This window comes from Miscanthus floridulus, chromosome 6, assembly GCF_019320115.1.
Source record: "Miscanthus floridulus cultivar M001 chromosome 6, ASM1932011v1, whole genome shotgun sequence".
NCBI classification, from domain to species: domain Eukaryota; kingdom Viridiplantae; phylum Streptophyta; class Magnoliopsida; order Poales; family Poaceae; genus Miscanthus; species Miscanthus floridulus.
In genome coordinates this window covers 17903728-17922403 of record NC_089585.1, presented here as the reverse complement: position 1 = coordinate 17922403, position 18676 = coordinate 17903728, and the positions used below count along the sequence as shown (strand labels likewise).

The 18676-nt window shown below is 45.5% G+C and overlaps 1 protein-coding gene and 1 long non-coding RNA gene across 2 annotated transcripts; one reads left to right on the top strand and one right to left on the bottom strand.

Annotated features, from left to right (window-relative positions):
• The first annotated feature begins 10946 nt into the window (after positions 1-10946).
• Positions 10947-11869, top strand: LOC136457760 (uncharacterized). Its single transcript, XM_066457765.1, has 2 exons — positions 10947-11362; positions 11748-11869. The coding sequence occupies exon 1, from the start codon at positions 10960-10962 to the stop codon at positions 11347-11349; it is 390 nt and encodes a 129-aa protein (XP_066313862.1). The 5' UTR covers positions 10947-10959; the 3' UTR covers positions 11350-11362; positions 11748-11869.
• A 488-nt stretch (positions 11870-12357) lies between these two features.
• Positions 12358-13674, bottom strand: LOC136457761 (uncharacterized). Its single transcript, XR_010759802.1, has 3 exons — positions 12956-13674; positions 12703-12862; positions 12358-12592 (listed from the first exon to the last, which is right to left on the bottom strand). It is a non-coding gene; the product is annotated as an uncharacterized lncRNA (long non-coding RNA).
• Between the last annotated feature and the right edge of the window lie 5002 nt (positions 13675-18676).

Genomic DNA, 18676 nt, shown 5'->3' with positions numbered 1-18676 from the left:
ACTATGTTAGTATATTGGAACATTGAAGCTATGTTTATTATGATATATGTTTATTATCTAATTTTGCATAATAGTTTATGCACTAATGTTCCCTCATATTATAGTACTCTTAATGTTTGTTCTAACATATCTATTTAAAATTTGAACCAGGACGGGGATCATCATCCGCAGTACCCCATTCTTGAGGTGCACTACGATAAGGACCACTGAGCCAAGCGCCTGTCGGAGCTTCAGGAGGACTTGGTACCTCTTAGACTACGCACGCACCAGTCGTACTGCTGGGATGAGCGATACCGGCCATACATACAGCGTGCCGACTTCCTTGAGATTGTCCGGGTCTTCAACACTGGGCTACCGATCCTCGACCATGCACTTTCTCACTGCTGCTGTCGATGGGTATGATTTGATACACGTTTGCGACAGTACAAAGCATTGATTTGTCTCATTGTTTGAATTAAAAAACTTATTGTATTGAATTAAAAACCAACAGGTGGAGGCCAGAGACCCACACCTTCCACCTTCTATGCGGTGAGATGACTATCACGATGCAGGACGTGAAGATGATACTGTGTCTGCGGTTGGGGGGTCTTCTAGTGACTGGGATCCTTGATAACGATCACTGGATGGACTTGGTGGAGCAGTTCTATGGCAGATGACCACCCGAGGACGAGGATGCTAAGAAAGCAAAGTAAGAATTTCTACGTTCCAAACATTTACCATTTCGACACCAGCTCATATTCTGCAAATTATTTTGCTATTTAGATAGAGGGTGTAATACATAACTTTTATGATGCGTATTTTCTTTGTCTAATTTAATGTTTGTTTTTTATTCCCTTAGCTCTCATGTAACATCCGGTGTCTGCTCTAATTTAATGTTTGTAAAATATTTTAGGAAAACATCCGGTGTCAGTTCGGTCTGGATAACAGAAAACTTTGGGGCGTCGCTGCACCCAAACGCTCCAGAGCAGATCTAGAGGTATGCCAGGGTGTGGATGTGGCACTTCTTAGGTGCCTTCCTATTCCTCGACGCGTCGGGTAACACCATCAGCTAGGCCTTCCTCAACATACTGAGCCAGCCATGGGAGAATATAGGAGCGTACAGCTGAGGCAGGGCGGTCCTAGCATGGATCTATCATCAGCTCTGCATTGCCTGTCGACGCAGTACAGGAGGTGCCAACCTAAGAGGTTGTTCCCACCTACTATAGGTTTGGTGTTGGGAGCGATGTCCAGTCGGCAGGCCCGTTGTTCATGGTTTACCTGTAAGTGCATCGATTTTTTATATTCCTCAAACTTGATGCTGTACTTGTGACTGACTATCCTATTCAATATAGGCATGGAATCACGTGGACGTAGGACCGACTGCTCTGTAGGTCTGGCAAGAAGCGGAGGTAGTTAGAGGGAACCCAAAGCGACGGTACAGGCAGTACTCGAACACGCTAGACATCCTGACACAGCACCAAGTAATGACCACTTTGATACTGCTAGTTGGTGTTGTTGCTTTTTTATCATTCCAAAAATCTAACTATAGTTACCTAACTTTCGGGTGAATTGGTGTCCCTAGTTTAGATTCGAGTTAGAGGGGTACCTAAGTCCTCACACTGAGGAAGAGTCAGATGAGTGGCTTTTTAACAGGCCACTAATTTTCTTCCACGTGGTCGAAATGCACTACCCTATAAGGGTGTATAGGCAGTTCAGAAGATTGCAGCCATGCCCACCGCTGTTGTACACAACTAACAGAAAGTTGCACAGGTGCGACAACTAAAATATAATAATTTAGCAGTCATGTGCATACATACAACCACTAACTTACATTAAACTTGTAGCTACGATCGAAGGAATAGGTACAAAGAGAAGAATTAGGCCGTGATGCATGCCCCATTCATCCACGAATGGGACAGTTGGCAAAGGGTCCTGATCGCCGAGATACCGCTGCACGACCAACACAACTTCGACCGCTACCTCCAATGGTTGCATAGGAGTACCCGCACACATATGCAGGTCCCCTACACTAACAAGCCAATTGATGAGGACGAAGATGAGGATGACATCACTGATGCGTACGACGAGGCAACAAGGATGGAGACACAGCTTCAGAGAGCCCCGCTACCGAGATACGTGGTAAGAAATTTGAATTTCAATACAACTGCACGTCGGCGTTCCTATGAATTATACCGATACAAACTTAGCTCGCTTGTGTATGCAGGCATCACAGTTGACAAGTCTGTCCAACGAAGCAGCCGTGCGACTTCACGAGACCAGACGGGAGCCGCACGACATTCTACACGTCTTCGTCGATGTATGTTCTATTCTCAAAGCCATGACAGTTATTAAATGGTTCACATGACTCATTCATCCATGTTTGCTCAAGCACTATGCCGACACGAGCAGGTTCCTCCGACATGACGGTTTGTGGGACCACTTATGTTCGTACTCCCGGCAATCGCGACAAGGGTCCTGCGGAGCATGACATTGAGGAGGACGAGGATAAGAAGGACGAGGACGAGGACGAGGACGAGGACTACGATGAGATTGGGATGTCTCAGCTTGGTGATGCACCATGTCCTACATAGTTGGACGCACAGGTACTTGAAACAACCCTTCGCCATATATGTCACAATTACTTAAACATTGTAAGTAACGATGCCTATATTGTAATTGTAGGGTCCTAGTTATACTTAGCAGTACTGCCGGGTGTACCACCAGCGAGACCGTACCAACGTTGGGTTCACCCATAACATGCTGCCTTCACGTCCAAAGAGGCAGCGACGTCCGCGATACCCATATACTCCTAGGTCATAGGAGTTCTTTAGGATGACATGATGCACTTGTACTCGGACACCCATATACTAATGGAACATGTAGTATGTCGAGTAATGTCAAACTTATGTACTGATGAACTTGTGTCATAGTTATGACTTGCTGAACTTATATTGAACAGTGGTATTATCGAACTTGCGATGAACTTAGGATGCGTACAAGTTAGTATTGCTGGACTTGTGTATTGATTGTCTTGTGCACTTATCCTTCCTATTGACCTATTCGTTAAACCGACACGACGACATAACTGAAGTGCCTTATTCATTTTGCTGTCGCTTTGACCGCCGCGCCATGGCTGGGGGTGCGTCAGCATTGCTGCGCTATAGCTGCTGGCATGTCAGCCTTGCCGCGCCATGGCTACTAGTGCGGCAAACCCATGCTGGGCGTTGGCTAGACTCCCTTCTGAGCGCATCAGCAGCAGCATTGTAATACCATTTTTCATGGTGAAAGTTTTATGAGATAACACAATGTCCGTTACAAAAAATAAATAGTGTTTGTTACATGGTTACAACATGTAAATAGTTCAAATGAAACACAATGCAGCACCGAGAAAATTCTACTACGATACAAATACCAAATCTAAAACATTGAACTAGCACACCTGTACCAATCCTTAGTCTGAAACATACTGAGTAAGCAACTTGTCATCCGAATACTAGTCCTCTACCACAACCTCATTGCTGTGGCTAGGCTCACCTGCATTGCCCTGATCTGCCTGTCGCCTGTAGTAAGCTATCTCCGCTTCACCTATGGCCTCTGCGGCCTGAGTCAAGAATGTGTCCTCCTTCGTCTGGCTCATGTGGCTAGGCTCACCTGCATTGCCTTGATCTATTTGTCGCCTATAGTAAGTGGCCTCCGCTTCATCTACGGCCTCTGTGGCCTGAGTGAAGAACGCGTCGTCATCCTCCTCAGCTGCTAGAGCGATGAGCTCGCTCAGTCTGTCAATATTGTCCTCAGCCTCCTCTGCCTATAAGTCCGCCTCTGCTAGAGCGATGAGCTCGCTCAGTCTATTAGTGTCATCCTCAGCCTCCTCCGCCTACAAGCCTACCTCAGCAAGAGCGATGAGATCGCTCAATCTGACAGTATCATCCTCATCCTCGTCCCCCTCATCAGACAACACAATTAGAGATTGAACGATGCGACCAGCTCGCGTTCTGTTCTCATGTAACTTCTTTTCCTCAAATCTTGCACGGGCCACCTCTGTGGCATGGTCCTTGCTACATCCAATCCATTCATGTATGAAATGCAACTAGTTAGCAACGCGATTATATTACATTTAAAAGCAGGCAATGAAAATAACAAGGCTTCCAATGACTCACTGGCACACAATGCAACAACATGGTCATTCAAGACCTGCATCTATACTCTTTCCTCCTCCCTTACCTCCTTCCTTGCCCTCTCCTCCTCTAACGCCCTCCGTCTCTTCAATCCCTATTTGTCAAGCCCAACATCGATCGGGTTACGAATACCGCACTGTCTAGCAAACTCACGCATCTTGTTTTTATGATGTTTAACGAATTGGTTGACGTAGTCAGGTCCATATCCCCCTTTCGTGCAATTACTTGCCTCCCCTTCAGTTCATCCAAGAACTTAGCTTGACCATCATAACATTCCCACCTGTATTTTGTAGTGCTCAGTTCAAACAAAAAATTATATCATGTCTTACCAAAAGAAACAAAATACGGTTTTATGTTTACTACAAAAATAACCAACCTCATCATAGTCAACCATATGGCCGCAATAATGGCCTATTCCAAGCTCCAAAGGGACTAGACCGTAGTTGGATTTAACACCACATTCGCACTTCACTGGAGGTGCTTTGTAAATTAACCTTTCTTTCTTCTTTTCCTTTGCTTTTGGTGGCTCCGACCATTGATTCTTAGGACCATAGAGCCACTCATTGAAATGACACTTCGCAAATCCATAATGCTACAAGAGAATACATTAGTACACGCACACATATAGAGCTAAACATTTAAACAGATACATTTTTCACTTACTTTGTGTTTGTTCGGACACACAAACTCCAATGTATTCTCAGGGTTTATCATAGCTCGATCTCCGCATTCACACAGAGGAGGTTTCTTGAGTCGTCTAACTATGGCTAGGTGCTTCTCCTTAGCCATCATTGGTGGGGGGTTAGGGGGGTAGAACCCACCGCTGGAAGTGCTGAAAGGTCCTAATATGGCTAGAGGGGGTTGAAAGCTCTAGTTTGGTTTTGGTTAATTGATGAAACCCTAAGTGCTAACCTAGTTTATCAAGATGATTATGAGATAGGTAGCACTACTCCAAGTGATGAAGCAATGGCGAAGATCATGACAATGGTGATGGCATGGTGATGGTCAAATGCTTAAACTTGGAAAAGAAGAAAGAGAAAAACAAAAGGCTCAAGGCAAAGGTATAAAATGTAGGAGCCATTTTATTTTAGTGATCAAGACACTTAGTGAGTGTGATCATATTTAGGATAGATAGCCATACTATTAAGAGGAGTGAAACTCATATCGGAATGCGGTTATCAAAGTGCCACTAGATGCTCTAACTCATTGCATATGCATTTAGGATCTAGTGGAGTGCTAACACCCTTGAAAATGTTTGTGAAAATATGCTAACACTTGTGCACAAGGTGATACACATGGTTGTGTTGGCACATCTACAAAGGAGGTGGTGTTTGTAGGGTTGAAATGGATTCGGCGCTTCCGGGAAAATGGAATGCCTATTTTCTATTGCGTCGGATGCAAATTCTTGTGGTTGGCTCATTGGAGCAAGGGTGAAGAAGTTAGAAATGAAAATAAGTTGATCGCGAAGACTCTGGCGTCGGTCAACTAACCGGACGCTGGACCTAAGATGCATCGGACGCTGGTTTCTACGTCCGGTCAAACTGACATGGCGACACAGTGACTAGGGTTTAGCACCAGACGCTGGTCTATGTCTGGTCAAGGTGGAACGGACGCGTCCGATCGAAGAAAATCGGATTTGGACCCTTACTGTAAATGACCGGACGCTGGTGGTTCAGCGTCCAGTCAGTTTTGCCGGAGCGTCCGGTCAGTTAATAGCCGTTGTGATCTGGTGGCTCAAGTTTAACTCAGAATGACACGTGGCTTACATCTGTGGACCAGACGCTATGTCCAGGGTTCGGTCAGTATGACCGGAGCGTCCGGTCAGAGCACGTTTTGCCCAGTGAAGGGGTGCAATGGCTCTATTTGATGGGGGCTCTATTTATAGCCCCATGGCCGACTCAAGGGAGATCTCTTGCACATTTTCATTGACATAGCAACTTTGTGAGCTTAGCCAAAGTCCTCCCACTCATCTCCATCATTGATCCATCATCTTTGTGAGATTGGGAGAGAATCTAAGTGCATTGCTTGAGTGATTGCATCTAGTGGCACTTGGTATTCATGTTGCGCTGCGGATTTCGCTTGTTTCTCTTGGTGGTTGCTACCACCTAAACGGTTGGAGCAGCGGTGGAGGATCGGCATGAGTTGGTGATTGTTCGTGGCCATCTCTGGTGATTGTGAGGGGAGTTGTACCTTCCCCGACGGAGCGCCGAAAGGTAACTCTAGTAAATTGCTCGTGTCATTGAGTTACCTCACTTGTGGGTCGGTTCTTGCGGTGTCCTATCGTGTGGACGAGGTTTGTGAAACACCTCTTAGCTGCCGAACCACCAAGTGTTGGTCAACACAACGGGGACATAGCGTGTTGGCAAGCACGTGAACCTCGGGAGAAAATCGATTGTCTCTTGTCTTTGGCATTCTCCCGGTGATTGGCTACATATTCATCTTGTGGTTGGTTCATCCCCTACACGTCGGTATAATCACCCTACTCACTTATTTACATTCTTGCAAACTAGTTGACACAAGCTCTTTAGTGTAATTAGAATTGAGAGCTTGCTTTGTTATTTACATTCATCTAGTTGAGCTCTTTAGAGTAGCAAGGTTGAGAGCTCTTAGTGAGTAATTACATAGCAAGTTTGTGTGCCTAAGTAATCATTGCAACTAGAATTGTTGGATAGGTGGCTTGCAACCCTTGTAGAGCTAGAGCAAGTTTGCATTAAGCTATTTGTCATACTAATTAAATTGCTCTAGTTGATTTGTAGATTTTTAAATAGGCTATTCACCCCCCCTCTAGCCATATTAGGACCTTTCAGGGGTGAATAGCCTATTTTAAAATCTGCAAATCAACTAGAGCAATGATCAGTATGACAAATAGCGAAATGCAAACTTGCTCTAGCTCTACAAGGGTTGCAAGCCACCTATCCAACAATTCTAGTTGCAATGATTCCTAGGCACACAACTTGTAAAGTTACTACTCACTAAGAGCTCTCAATCTTGCTACTCTAAAGAGCTCCACTAGATGAACTTAAAATAACAAAGCAAGCTCTCAGTTCTAATTACACTAAAGAGCTTGCCACAACTAGTTTGCATGAATATAAATGAGTGAGTAGGGTGATTATACTGCCGTGTAGAGGAGTGAACCAATCACAAGGTGAATATGAAATCAATCACTAGGAGAATACCAAATAGCAAGAGACAACCAATTTTCTCCCGAGGTTCACGTGCTTGCCAACACGCTATGTCCCCGTTGTGTCGACCAACACTTGGTGGTTCGGCATCTAAGAGGTATTGTACGAACCTCGTCCACACAATTTGGACACCGCAAGAACCTACCCACAAGTGAGGTAACTAATGACACGAGCAATCCACTAGAGTTACCTTTCGGCGCTCCGCTGGGGAAGGTATAAATCCCCTCACAATCACCAGAGATGGCCACAAACAATCATCGACTCGTGCCAATCCTCCACCGCTGCACCAAGCCGTCTAGGTGGTGGCAACCACCAAGAGCAACAAGCGAACCCCATAGCGAAACACGAATACCAAGTGCCTCTAGATGCAATCACTCAAGCAATGCACTTGGATTCTCTCCCAATCTCATAATGATAATGAATCAATGATGGAGATAAGTGGGAGGGCTTTGGCTAAGCTCACAAGGTTGCTATGTCAATGAAAATGGCCAAGAGCGTGAGCTTGAACCGGTCATGGGGCTTAAATAGAAGCCCCCACGAAATAGTGCCGTTGGGCTCCTCACTATATTGAACACAGGATGACCGGACGCTCCGGTCATATTGACCGGACGCTGGACCTCAGCGTCTGGTCGTGCGATGTGCGCCATGTGTCATCGGCTTCAAACGTCGATCGCCCGATTTCAATGGTCAAGAGATGATCGGACACGTTAGTTAGAAAGTGACCGGACGCTGGACCTCAGCGTCTGGTCGTTTTCAGTAAGGTTCCAAACACGACATTTCACGACCGGACGCGTCCGGTCACTCAACGTTTCCTCTATGTGCCTCACGTCAGCGTACGTCAGCATTGACCGGACGCACCGCGCCAGCGTCCAGTCGAAGACCGATGCCAGTGTCCTCGCTGTTTCTTCTGATTGGACACGCCGGTCCAACCGAGGCTAGCGTCCGATCACTTCCAATGACCTCCATCTTTTCTGTCTAGGGCGTCGGTGGCACCATCGGACTGTCCGCACTCTACGGGCGGACACTCCGCCGGTGAAGCTTCCTACCCTTGCTCAAATGTGCTAACTACCAAGTGTTTCACCTTGTGCACATGTGTTAGCATATTTTCACAAACATTTTCAAGGGTGTTAGCACTCCACTAGATCCTAAATGCATATGCAATGAGTTAGAGCATCTAGTGGCACTTTGATAACCGTATTCCAATATGAGTTTCACCCCTCTTAATAGTATGGCTATCAATCCTAAATGTGATCACACTCACTAAGTGTCTCGATCATCAAAATAAAATGCTCCTATCATTTATACCTTTGCCTTGAGCCTTTTATTTTTCTCTTTCTTCTTTTTCAAGTTTAAGCATCTGATCATCACCATGCCATCACCATCATCATGATCTTCATCATTGCTTCATCACTTAGAGTAGTGCTACCTACCTCATAACCACTTTGATAAACTAGGTTAGCACTTAGGGTTTCATCAATTAACCAAAACCAATCTAGAGCTTTCAAGTGCGCACGTGGATGTCTCCCTCGACACCAATCGGCGAAAAGGAGGTACCTAGGGTCAAACTTATCTGCACCGTCGATCCACTGAAAGAAAAAGCACCTCTCATGGTCCTACAAAACAAGATTCCAATAAAATATTAGTAACCTACTTACACAAATAAAGAAAAAAAGATAGTGGAAACAATTACTTATATTAAAACGACTGCATGTGTAGAAGTAACACGCCGCTGTGTCTGGATGTCTCGATTGAAACACGTCGGTCAGGAAACCACAGTCACAGTTAGGGACTAGAGGTCAGGAGGGACGGGGGCATCTTTGCTAGACATGTCGGGGTATAATTCTCGAGGACGACCCCGTTTTCACCAAAACTTCTCCCGATACATTTCTTGTATCTAACGAAACGGTTGTAATTTAACAAACAAAAATCAAAACATCACAAATTAATGTCAATGAGAACCATTTGCATTACAACAAATAAAATATAACCTACACTTTGGTGCAAACTCTATCTTAGATGCAAACATGAAAACTATATAAAAACTATACTTTGGTCAATAAAAAATAAAAAAATTTGTACATCAACAGTGTGTCCATATATTTATTCACCTATAAAAGTTGAGATGCAAACTCAAATAAGCAAAATACATGGTAATCATAATTCTAACTAACCAATTAACCTTAACATTGGCAATCCTAATCCTAGTCATTCAATCCAACGTTCTAATGAACTCATATTTTCCTCCATACCCTAACTACTCATTCAAATCATTCGATCCACCATGAAGGTCGAGGAGGAGCTTCATTACCTTGACAAGGCCGAGGAGGAGCTTCGGGAAAGGTAGGGAGAGAAACGATAAGGGAGGAAAATTCGGTGGCTGGCCGTGGGGGAGCCGGGAGGCAATGGCGCGGCAGTGTGGGCTAGGAGGCACGGCGGCGGGGGCTGGGCGGCACGGAGGTGGCTGTTGTGCGGCGCAGAGTGAAATAGAGAGGGAGGAAAGGAACTGGGCCGTGGGCCTCTATTTGGCTCTGCCGCGCCCTGACGGGTGGCGCGTCACAGCCGCGCCCTGATCGATGGCGCAGCAGAGCTGGGTCACGTCACCGGTCAGCGGCCCTGGTCGCTGCCACGTTGGCAGCCTCGCCGCGCCCCTATGCATGGCACGACAGCTTGAATTCGTCGCGCGCGTGTGAATAGGCGCGACTAAATATGTTAGATTAAAAAAAATAAACAGTGTCAGTTTTAAAAATAGTTTAAAAAAGTGTTAAAAATAAAAAAATCCCCCCGGGCACTTCCCCTCGTTCCCTGGCACTTCCCCGTGTGATGTGTCACCCTCACCGCGTGTCCGCTTCCGGCACCCCGCTCGGGGTGTTTAGATGGGGACTAAACTTTATGTTTAATGCTAATTAGAATTATTAAATATAGGTTAATTATAAAAATAATTACACGGATAGAGGTTAATTTACGAGACGAATCTATTAAACCTAATTAGTCCATGATTTGGTAATATAGTGCTGCAGTAAACATATACTAATGATGGATTAATTAGGTTTAACAAATCCGTCTCGCGAATTAGTCCTGTCTTATATAAATAGTTTTTATAATTATCTCATATTTAATCTTCACATCCAAATATTTGATGGGACATCCCTGGATCCAAACACAAAATGATTCCTTAGAACGGCACCCAAGATGCCCCTGTGGTGTGCGAGACGTCCTTTTGGGGCGTGATTGGTTCCATGACGAGGAGAGCTTGGCTCGCTTCTCCCAGCCAGGCCAAGTTGAGACAGACTTGCTTTCTACATTCAAGGCCTTGATGTTTGGTTGAGTGCATAAGTACGTACAGTACGAGTGCGGGCGGGGAGAGAGAGTCCGCGAGACTGGGTCCACCGTGCGGGCGAGCGATGGGAGCGTGGGAAGGGCCGGGTGGGCGAGCGAAGGATTGCCGGTGGGCCCGATACGGAGGGAATAGTTGTGTCGCAGGTAGAGAGAAATCAATAAAAATAGAGAGAAATCAATAAAAAAAAATTTCCTCTATAAATACCCTGGTACAATCTGCCTGACTCAGTGCCTCCCCGCGCCGCCTTCGTCCAATCGTCCTCCGCCCCGCCGCCCGTCATCACTCGATGGAAGATAGTAATATCGTGCTGAGCGCGGCGGCGCCGGCGGCAGGAGCAGCGCAAGCTACCGGCGGAGGAGGAGGCCCCCGGCGGCGCCTGCTGCTCCAGGCGCGGGGCGCTGATGTCGGGCTTCTCGCAGTGTCCATTTCAGCTTCTTCGTGCATCACTGGTCTGAGGGCCCCCGTGTACACGCCCGCGTTGACAGCGGCCGTGCTCGCCGGCATCACAAGCCTCTTCGTCGGGCTGTGGCTGAGCACGGTGGGCCGCCGCGGCGGCCGCGGTAATTTTGCCTTCGTCAACCTGTGCTTGTCCTTCCTCGCCTTCGTCGTGGCTGTTGCACTTGGGGGCGACTTCGATCCCGACCTGCTCCTGAAGCTCTACGGCGCTTTAATTTAACCGCCAGCTTGAGGTAAGTTTAGTAGGTCCTTTCTCAATTCTTGCACACCGTGCCGTCGCTCAGACTGGCACCATCCACGCAGCTCTAGTTGCACCTCTCTTACCCAGTGGGCAGGGCAGGCAGGCAACCTGGACCTATGCATGCACTCTAGCTTCATTCCCCTCCCCGCCGATCCCAATCGAGACCAAATGGCCGCTTGGATAACCGGAGAACCACCCCTCCCTGCATGCCCACCGTCTATTAGTCTGTTTAACTTGAACAAAATTCGAAAAATTCGTCGCAACTAAGTTGACCAGTCAAAATTGAATAGACAGTAGCATGCAGGTCTCATAGCACGAACCTGTTTCAATTTCAATCACGGGCCGAATCCCAAATTTTGTTTTAATTTAATTTGCAGGAGTGAATGGCGGTGGAGCGGAGGGAGAGGACGACGACGATCTATCGACACTACTAAAACACGAGAATATAGTAACACCAATTTATATTACTATAGGCTAAAAAAGTGTTACTAGCTCTCTTAGTAACATATTTTTTATGTGTTCCAATTGACCATGTTATTATAGACTGATATATTGTAATACGGAATATGTGTTCTTTTATATATAGAAAAGTGTTACTACGTTTTAACATATTTATATATCTATTGGAACATTTGTCTAGTGTTACAGTGATTCTCTGTTGTAACACTTTTTTTAGCTATAGTAACACTTTCATAATGTGATGGAGTACATAATTTGTAACACATATCTACTGTGACATTGTCTAGTGTTACAGTGATTTTCTTTTGTAACAATTTTTTAGTGTTCTAGTAACACTTCCACATTGTAGTAGAGTATATAGTGTGGAATGGAGTAACACATGGTTTACAACACATGTTTTACCTATTGTAACACATTTAACTTTTTAAATAAAATATTTATATTACCCTTACATGTGGGCTACACATTGCAGAATCACACAAATATGACACATTATAGAATCTCATGAGCTGCAAATTTCAATAACCATAGCAAGATCCACAAATTATTTGAAGATTTCAACGTAATACTTGTTCAAATCAAGTGACAGTATAGGTACATAACGATGTGGCTCTAGCTTGAGAGCAACTACATATAGTATTGAAGAGTACAAGCCCATACTACTAGAAATGAAAGTGTGATATCTAGTGTTCTTAAATTCCATTGCTTCTTCATCCATTTTTGCACACATCAATATAAGAATTCAGCCATTAATCATTTCAACCTGCAAAGAGAAAGTTATAACATTAAATATTATTCTATCTATATTAGTTGATGTAAACTTAAAAGCTAGTACAAACATATAAATGTCAAAGTCCGAACAATTGTTACCACCTTTGGCAAGGGCATCACCAATGTTATTGTACCCAGGATGATTGATATCCACTTTGTAGAATTGATTTTGTCTCAACTCCACCAAAACATGTTTTTGGATTAGTGCTCAAAAGACCTTATTTGGATATTTTGTAGTCATGAGTACCACTGTGGACCGAACCTATATTAATTTGACATATCACTTAGCGACCAACAAACATCATTTGTTTATCAAGATAATGTAGTTAAGATAAGTGATATTTTGTTCACCTACCTTCATTGGAGGAGGTTGCTCATGTTTCGGACTCTTGTGGCATGTAGCCTTGTCATGAGCTACCTCTTATTGGGCAATGGTAGTCTCTCCAAGCACTCCATGATGATCCTTACATATGAAACAATATAAAACAAACATTTTACTATAATAAATATGAAAATATGGTTCTTACATTTTGTACCTTTATTATTCTACCTCTATAGAATTCCTTGGGCAAGAATTAAACTAAAAGGAAGAGAATGGTAATTGCAATTATACAGTGTTATAATGTTATTTATCTTTAATAAATTGACATTATAAGTCTAATATATCATATTCAATGGTTCAATGAAAAGATGTACCGCTATTTGTGTAGAATCATTAGCAGAGCATTATGGGGACATTGTTTCTACTTCTAGAATTAGTAATTCCTTGTCATTAGTGTCACCTTAGCATTAGTTCCAATACAAATTCTTGTAAATCATAATCACTAGGCAAAAATATTGACATATAAACAAACTAAGAGTATATTATTCTTGAATACAACAAACCAGTTGATAACCTTTTTATTAGAAAAATAGATCATCATCGTCACTATATGTAGACTCATATGGTTCTTTGTTCTAGTAAAGAGGAGAAATGAAAATAGCATGAATTATTATAAAAAACCTTTGTAGATAAAGAAGTATTTCACGGACAAGAGATTTTACCACTTGATCATTCTGTTTAAGGAATCCATCTTTCTGATTTGGTGCAACACATTGAACTCTTTATAAAATCTAAACAATATTAAAGCCAATATGGACTAAATTATGTGAGAATATGCTAAATAAAGCAAATACCTTTTTTATATGCATTGCTTACTTCTTTGAATTACCATGACCACTTCCGCTACACCATTCTCCTAGAAAAGATATAGAGTAACATTTCAATCACTACTACAGACGGGCTCTTTGCCGAGTGCTTAGGGCACTCGGCAAAGCCCCTATTGCACTCGGCAAAGGCTTTGCCGAGTGCCGCACTCAGCAAAGAGCAGTCAGCAAAGAACCCGTCGGCAAAGGTTTCTTTGCCGAGTGCCACATATCGGGCACTCAGTAAAGCCTTTGCCGAGTGTCACGTCAGCACTCGGCAAAAAAAATCCGACGTCAACTCTGACAGCCTCTTTGCCGAGTGCCACCTCAGCGGCACTCGGCAAAGAATTTTTTCTTTTTTTTAAAAAAAATCTTTGCCAAGTGCCATGGCTCTGGCACTCGGGAAAGCTGGGAAATTGGGTCTCTGCTTCCCAGCTTTGCCGAGTGCCATGGTCACGGCACTCGGCAAAGCCCTCTTTGCCGAGTGTGGCACTCGACAAAGAGGGGAAAATGCTATTTTTTGGTTTTTTGCTTTCCATCAGCATAAACAAAGAAATCACATATATATCAACACACAGCACATGATATGTCACATACACATCCATATTCCATCACATACACATCCATAACCCATCACATACACATCCACCATCCATAATACATCACATACAAATCCATTGTCCATAATCCATCACATACATTCGCATCATCCATGACAATATCCATCACAATATATATATGTCTCTAGTAGTAGTCCAACATAAGGCTAAGTCTAACACAAGTCCATGCAACATGAAAAGAAACAAATAAATGGTACCTACTGCCAGCCTCCCCACCCGGAGTGTGAACTGCCACCTTGAGGAGGGTCAGTTGGCCACCCGGCCTATGGAGAAGGGCCACCTTGAGGAGTCAGGTTCGAACCCGCCGACTATGGCTGCACAAAGGAGAAGCGAATTCATGAGTATCTATAGGAGAGCCGCACAAGCTAAAGGAATAAATAACCATATATACTCACCGGAGTCCCTACAGGAGGAGGAGGAGCCACAACTGGAGCGAGCAGCGACTGGGGCATGACCACACCTGGCAAGGCCTGAAGGCTCACCATGAAGCTGAACATGTCCTGCAGCCTCTGCGCCTCGGCCACCCTCTAGGCTTGTACAGCCTCCATCTCCAGCCGATGGGCCTTCGCCTGAGCCGCCTGCTGGGCCTAAAACCTCCGCAAGTCGGCCTGCAATATTCCACCCGCAATGTTTAAACAATGCAAAGGCCAGGTAGATGTGTAAAAGCAATGAACGATGAATAAAACAGTACTAACCTAGAGTTCCGCCATCTGTTGCTGTGAGCTCTACTGTCGAGAGCGTATGGGGAGGGAGGAGATCGTGCTCCTTGCTCGAATCTCGGCGAGGATGGGAACAGAGGCGGAGTCGACTATGCTGTCCGCCATCTAGTACCGGTCGTGCTGCTTCCCTCCTCCTAGCCTCATCAGGAGGTCTGTGTCCAGGGGTTGGGTGGCCAGATCGAAGTCCTCCCCATGGCGCTCGCGGGCCGCTGAGGTGTACTCGCTAAGCTTGCTGTGGACGCTCACGTTGGTGTACGCCTCGGGCCCGTCCGCCAGGTTGTAGGTGACTTCCGAGGCCATCGCCTTACCCTTGTGTGCCAGGGCGTATGCCATGAACTCGTTGCATTCCTGGCCTTGGTGCGCCTGGGACTATGAGGAAAACACAAAGATGATTATAAGTAATGAGAATTGAGCGTTAGAATAAATAAATAAAGATGAAAACACAAAGAAGATTACCCATGTCTGGGCGTACGCGCTGAGGCTCCGATTGCCTTGGTGGTGTGGCGCCCCACCCATCTGCAGGCGGCAGTCCCGATGGATGTTGTGCTTCTCCGCCCACTCCTCCGAGAGCCACCTGTCCACAATGGCCTCCCAGCAGAGGCGGTGCTTGGCGCACCAATCAGGACATTGCTGCATGCCATCAAGTTATTGATATGTCAGAAGATGAAATGAAGCCTATCTATTCTTCATGGAAGGAGTCAGTATTAATGTTTTGTACTTACCGAGAGGTACTGCTCCTTGGTGAGCGTCCTGGTCCTAGCATCGGCCTTCCTCACCACCTGACTAAGGACGTCGGCGCTGTAGTTGATGATGCACTGGAGCCGTGTCTCGTGGTATAGGTTCGAGAGTCGGGACCTATAGACCTTGTCCTGCACTCGCGCCGCCCGGTCCTCAAACCCTTCATCGCACCTAAAGAAATCCTGCATACAGACATCATGTATCGTTTCATTATTTCAAGAACGACCAATGAATGCATAGTATTGACCAATTTAGTGCAATGAAGACTCACCCAGAACTCGGCCTTGATCCGCGCCGCAACGATGCCGAACTCGCTGTCCTCGGTGGTGTAGAAGTGGTCCCACGTCCAGGGTGGCGAAGTCACCGAGGCGTAGGTGACCATGCCAGGGTAGTGCTGCCAAATCAGAAGGCCTAGGGTGCCATTGATGTGCTGGCCCGTTCCGGACACAACTTCCCAGTTGCTGCAAGAGTCATTAAGAAGAATTGTTAGTCTCCAGTTCAATTTTCAACATGTCATATGAAATTGTAGTGAAATAATACTTACTTGTCGTCGCTGGGTCGAATCACCGGGCGCCGGTGAAGTGAGATCGGCCATGCTGGGAGCTGCAATGGCCCGCGCAAGTAGACTCCTGACGAGGTAGAGCCAGAGGCAGTGCAAGTGGAACCCCCTGCTGTCGATATCACCACCTCCCCATGGTCCGACGAGTCAAAGGAAGTGCCACCCCCTCCCATGTGCAGGCCCACCGCCTGGTCGTCCTCGTCCACCGACGGGGTGGCAGCCAACTGCACCCTCGTCCTTGGACGGCCGCAGGGGCGGCCGCTCCTCATCCTCCTCGTCGGCGGCTCCGGCAAGGGGTCCTCCTCAGCATGGGGTGGTGAGCGCTCCCTCATGTAGGGGGAGTTGACCCCCGACGGGCCTGCCTTCCGCCCAGCATTTTGTCGAGTGCCTGCAATTTCAAAGAGTAAACCAATTAGCACAGGTAAGTTACAAGTACTTACAAAGAGATGCAAAATGAACAAAACATAATAATAATAATAATAATAATAATAATAATAATAATAATAATAATAATAATAATAATAATAATAATATAGTATTACATGAATTAGAAATATTCTTCATGATCGGCAGTGGCTGGATCATAGGTATCGCTCAAGCATTTGTAAGTCCTTAGCATTTTGCACCTCTTCTCCATCGTCCTCATCTCCATCGTCTGGATCAATGTCATTGTCTACTTCCATGCCCATCAGCGAAAACATGTCTATGTCAAACCTCCCTTCTAGCCCCTCTGGTTGATAGAACTCCCGTGTGTTTGGGTCAAAGTTGTAATCCTTATCGTTTGGGATAGGCAGTTTACCGTGCGGCGATACCAACTGCACAAGGTACCAACCGATAAGATTGGGGTCTTTTTGGCACACCCATGGGAGATAATAAACTTACGTGGCCTGTTGAGCCACAATATAGACATCCTCTCCTTGATAGAGCTTTGCGACACTCAAAATTGAGCTCGTATATTTCTTCTACTATGTCATAGTAGTCGCGCTCATCGGTGCCGGGCGTACGAACTCTAGTATTCGTGGTTTTCCGATTGGGCCGACTCCGCTCATAGTTTCTTGTGTGAAAGCGATAGCCATTCACATCATAAACGGTGAATGACTTGACCTTGTAGGCGAAGCCTTTGGCGAGCCCTTTCAACTCAGCATCCATTTCCGCATCCTTGTGGGCCTGCAAGGTGAGGCCGGATAGATCGCTACATTACTCGCTCGTAGGAGCAAAGTGGGATGTCAAAGATTGAATGAGGTAAATTGGATGGTACCTTCGTATCGAACCAGGATATGAAATTGGGCACACCATCTTTGAGAAGACTATCTTATTCTTGAGGGGAAGGAGCCCTATTTCCTCTTCAGTATTTATTCAGAAATTCCCTAAAAAACAAGAGATAAGGGGGTTGGATAGATGGAGGATAGTGACAAGGGCGTATGTAACAAGCTCATTGAGAACTTACTGCACATAAGGCTTCACTTCGTCAAGGTTCAACAACACATACAGCATGATAGTGCGCCACTCATCATGCCACAAGGTCTTGGTGCCTAATGCGCTTGCCTTTCTGAGTTGCCCTTTGAAAAGGCTGAGGTTCGATGAACTCTCGTCCGCGTTGTAACGAGGGGGACGATTGTGCACGCTGGGAAGGCCATCCTTATAGTATGCTGTTGTGAAGTTTGACACCTCCTCCAGAATGAATGCCTCTGCCACAGAAGCCTCAATTTTGGCTTTATTTCTACACTTTTTCTAAAGAATCTTTAGACATCTCTCAATTGTATAGCACCAATGGGCCTACATGGGCCCCCCATTCATGCCTCGTATGGTAGGTGCAAAATCAGATGTTGCATCGCCAGGAAGAAGCCAGGTGGGAAGATCTTCTCCAACTTGTAGAGCAACACAGGTGCCACTTTCTCCAAGTCATCAATCACGTCTTGAGATAACTCCTTGGCACAAAGCTGGCGGAAGAAATAACTCAACTCTGCCAGCACGCACCACACATGCTCAGGGATGTATCCCTGGGTCATTGCAGGAAGGAGCCGCTCAATCCATATATGGTAGTCATGACTCTTCATCCCTAAGACCCACATAGTGGACAAGTTCACTCCCCTACTCAAATTCGCCGCATGCCCATCAGAGAACATTAATGTCTGGATCCACTGCAGTACTTCCTTCCTTTGGTCCTTTTTCAAGAAAAAATCGATCAGAGTCCTTCTCCATTTCTTACCAGGCGTGGGAGGCTTCATCACTTGCTTTGGCTTATCGCACATCGT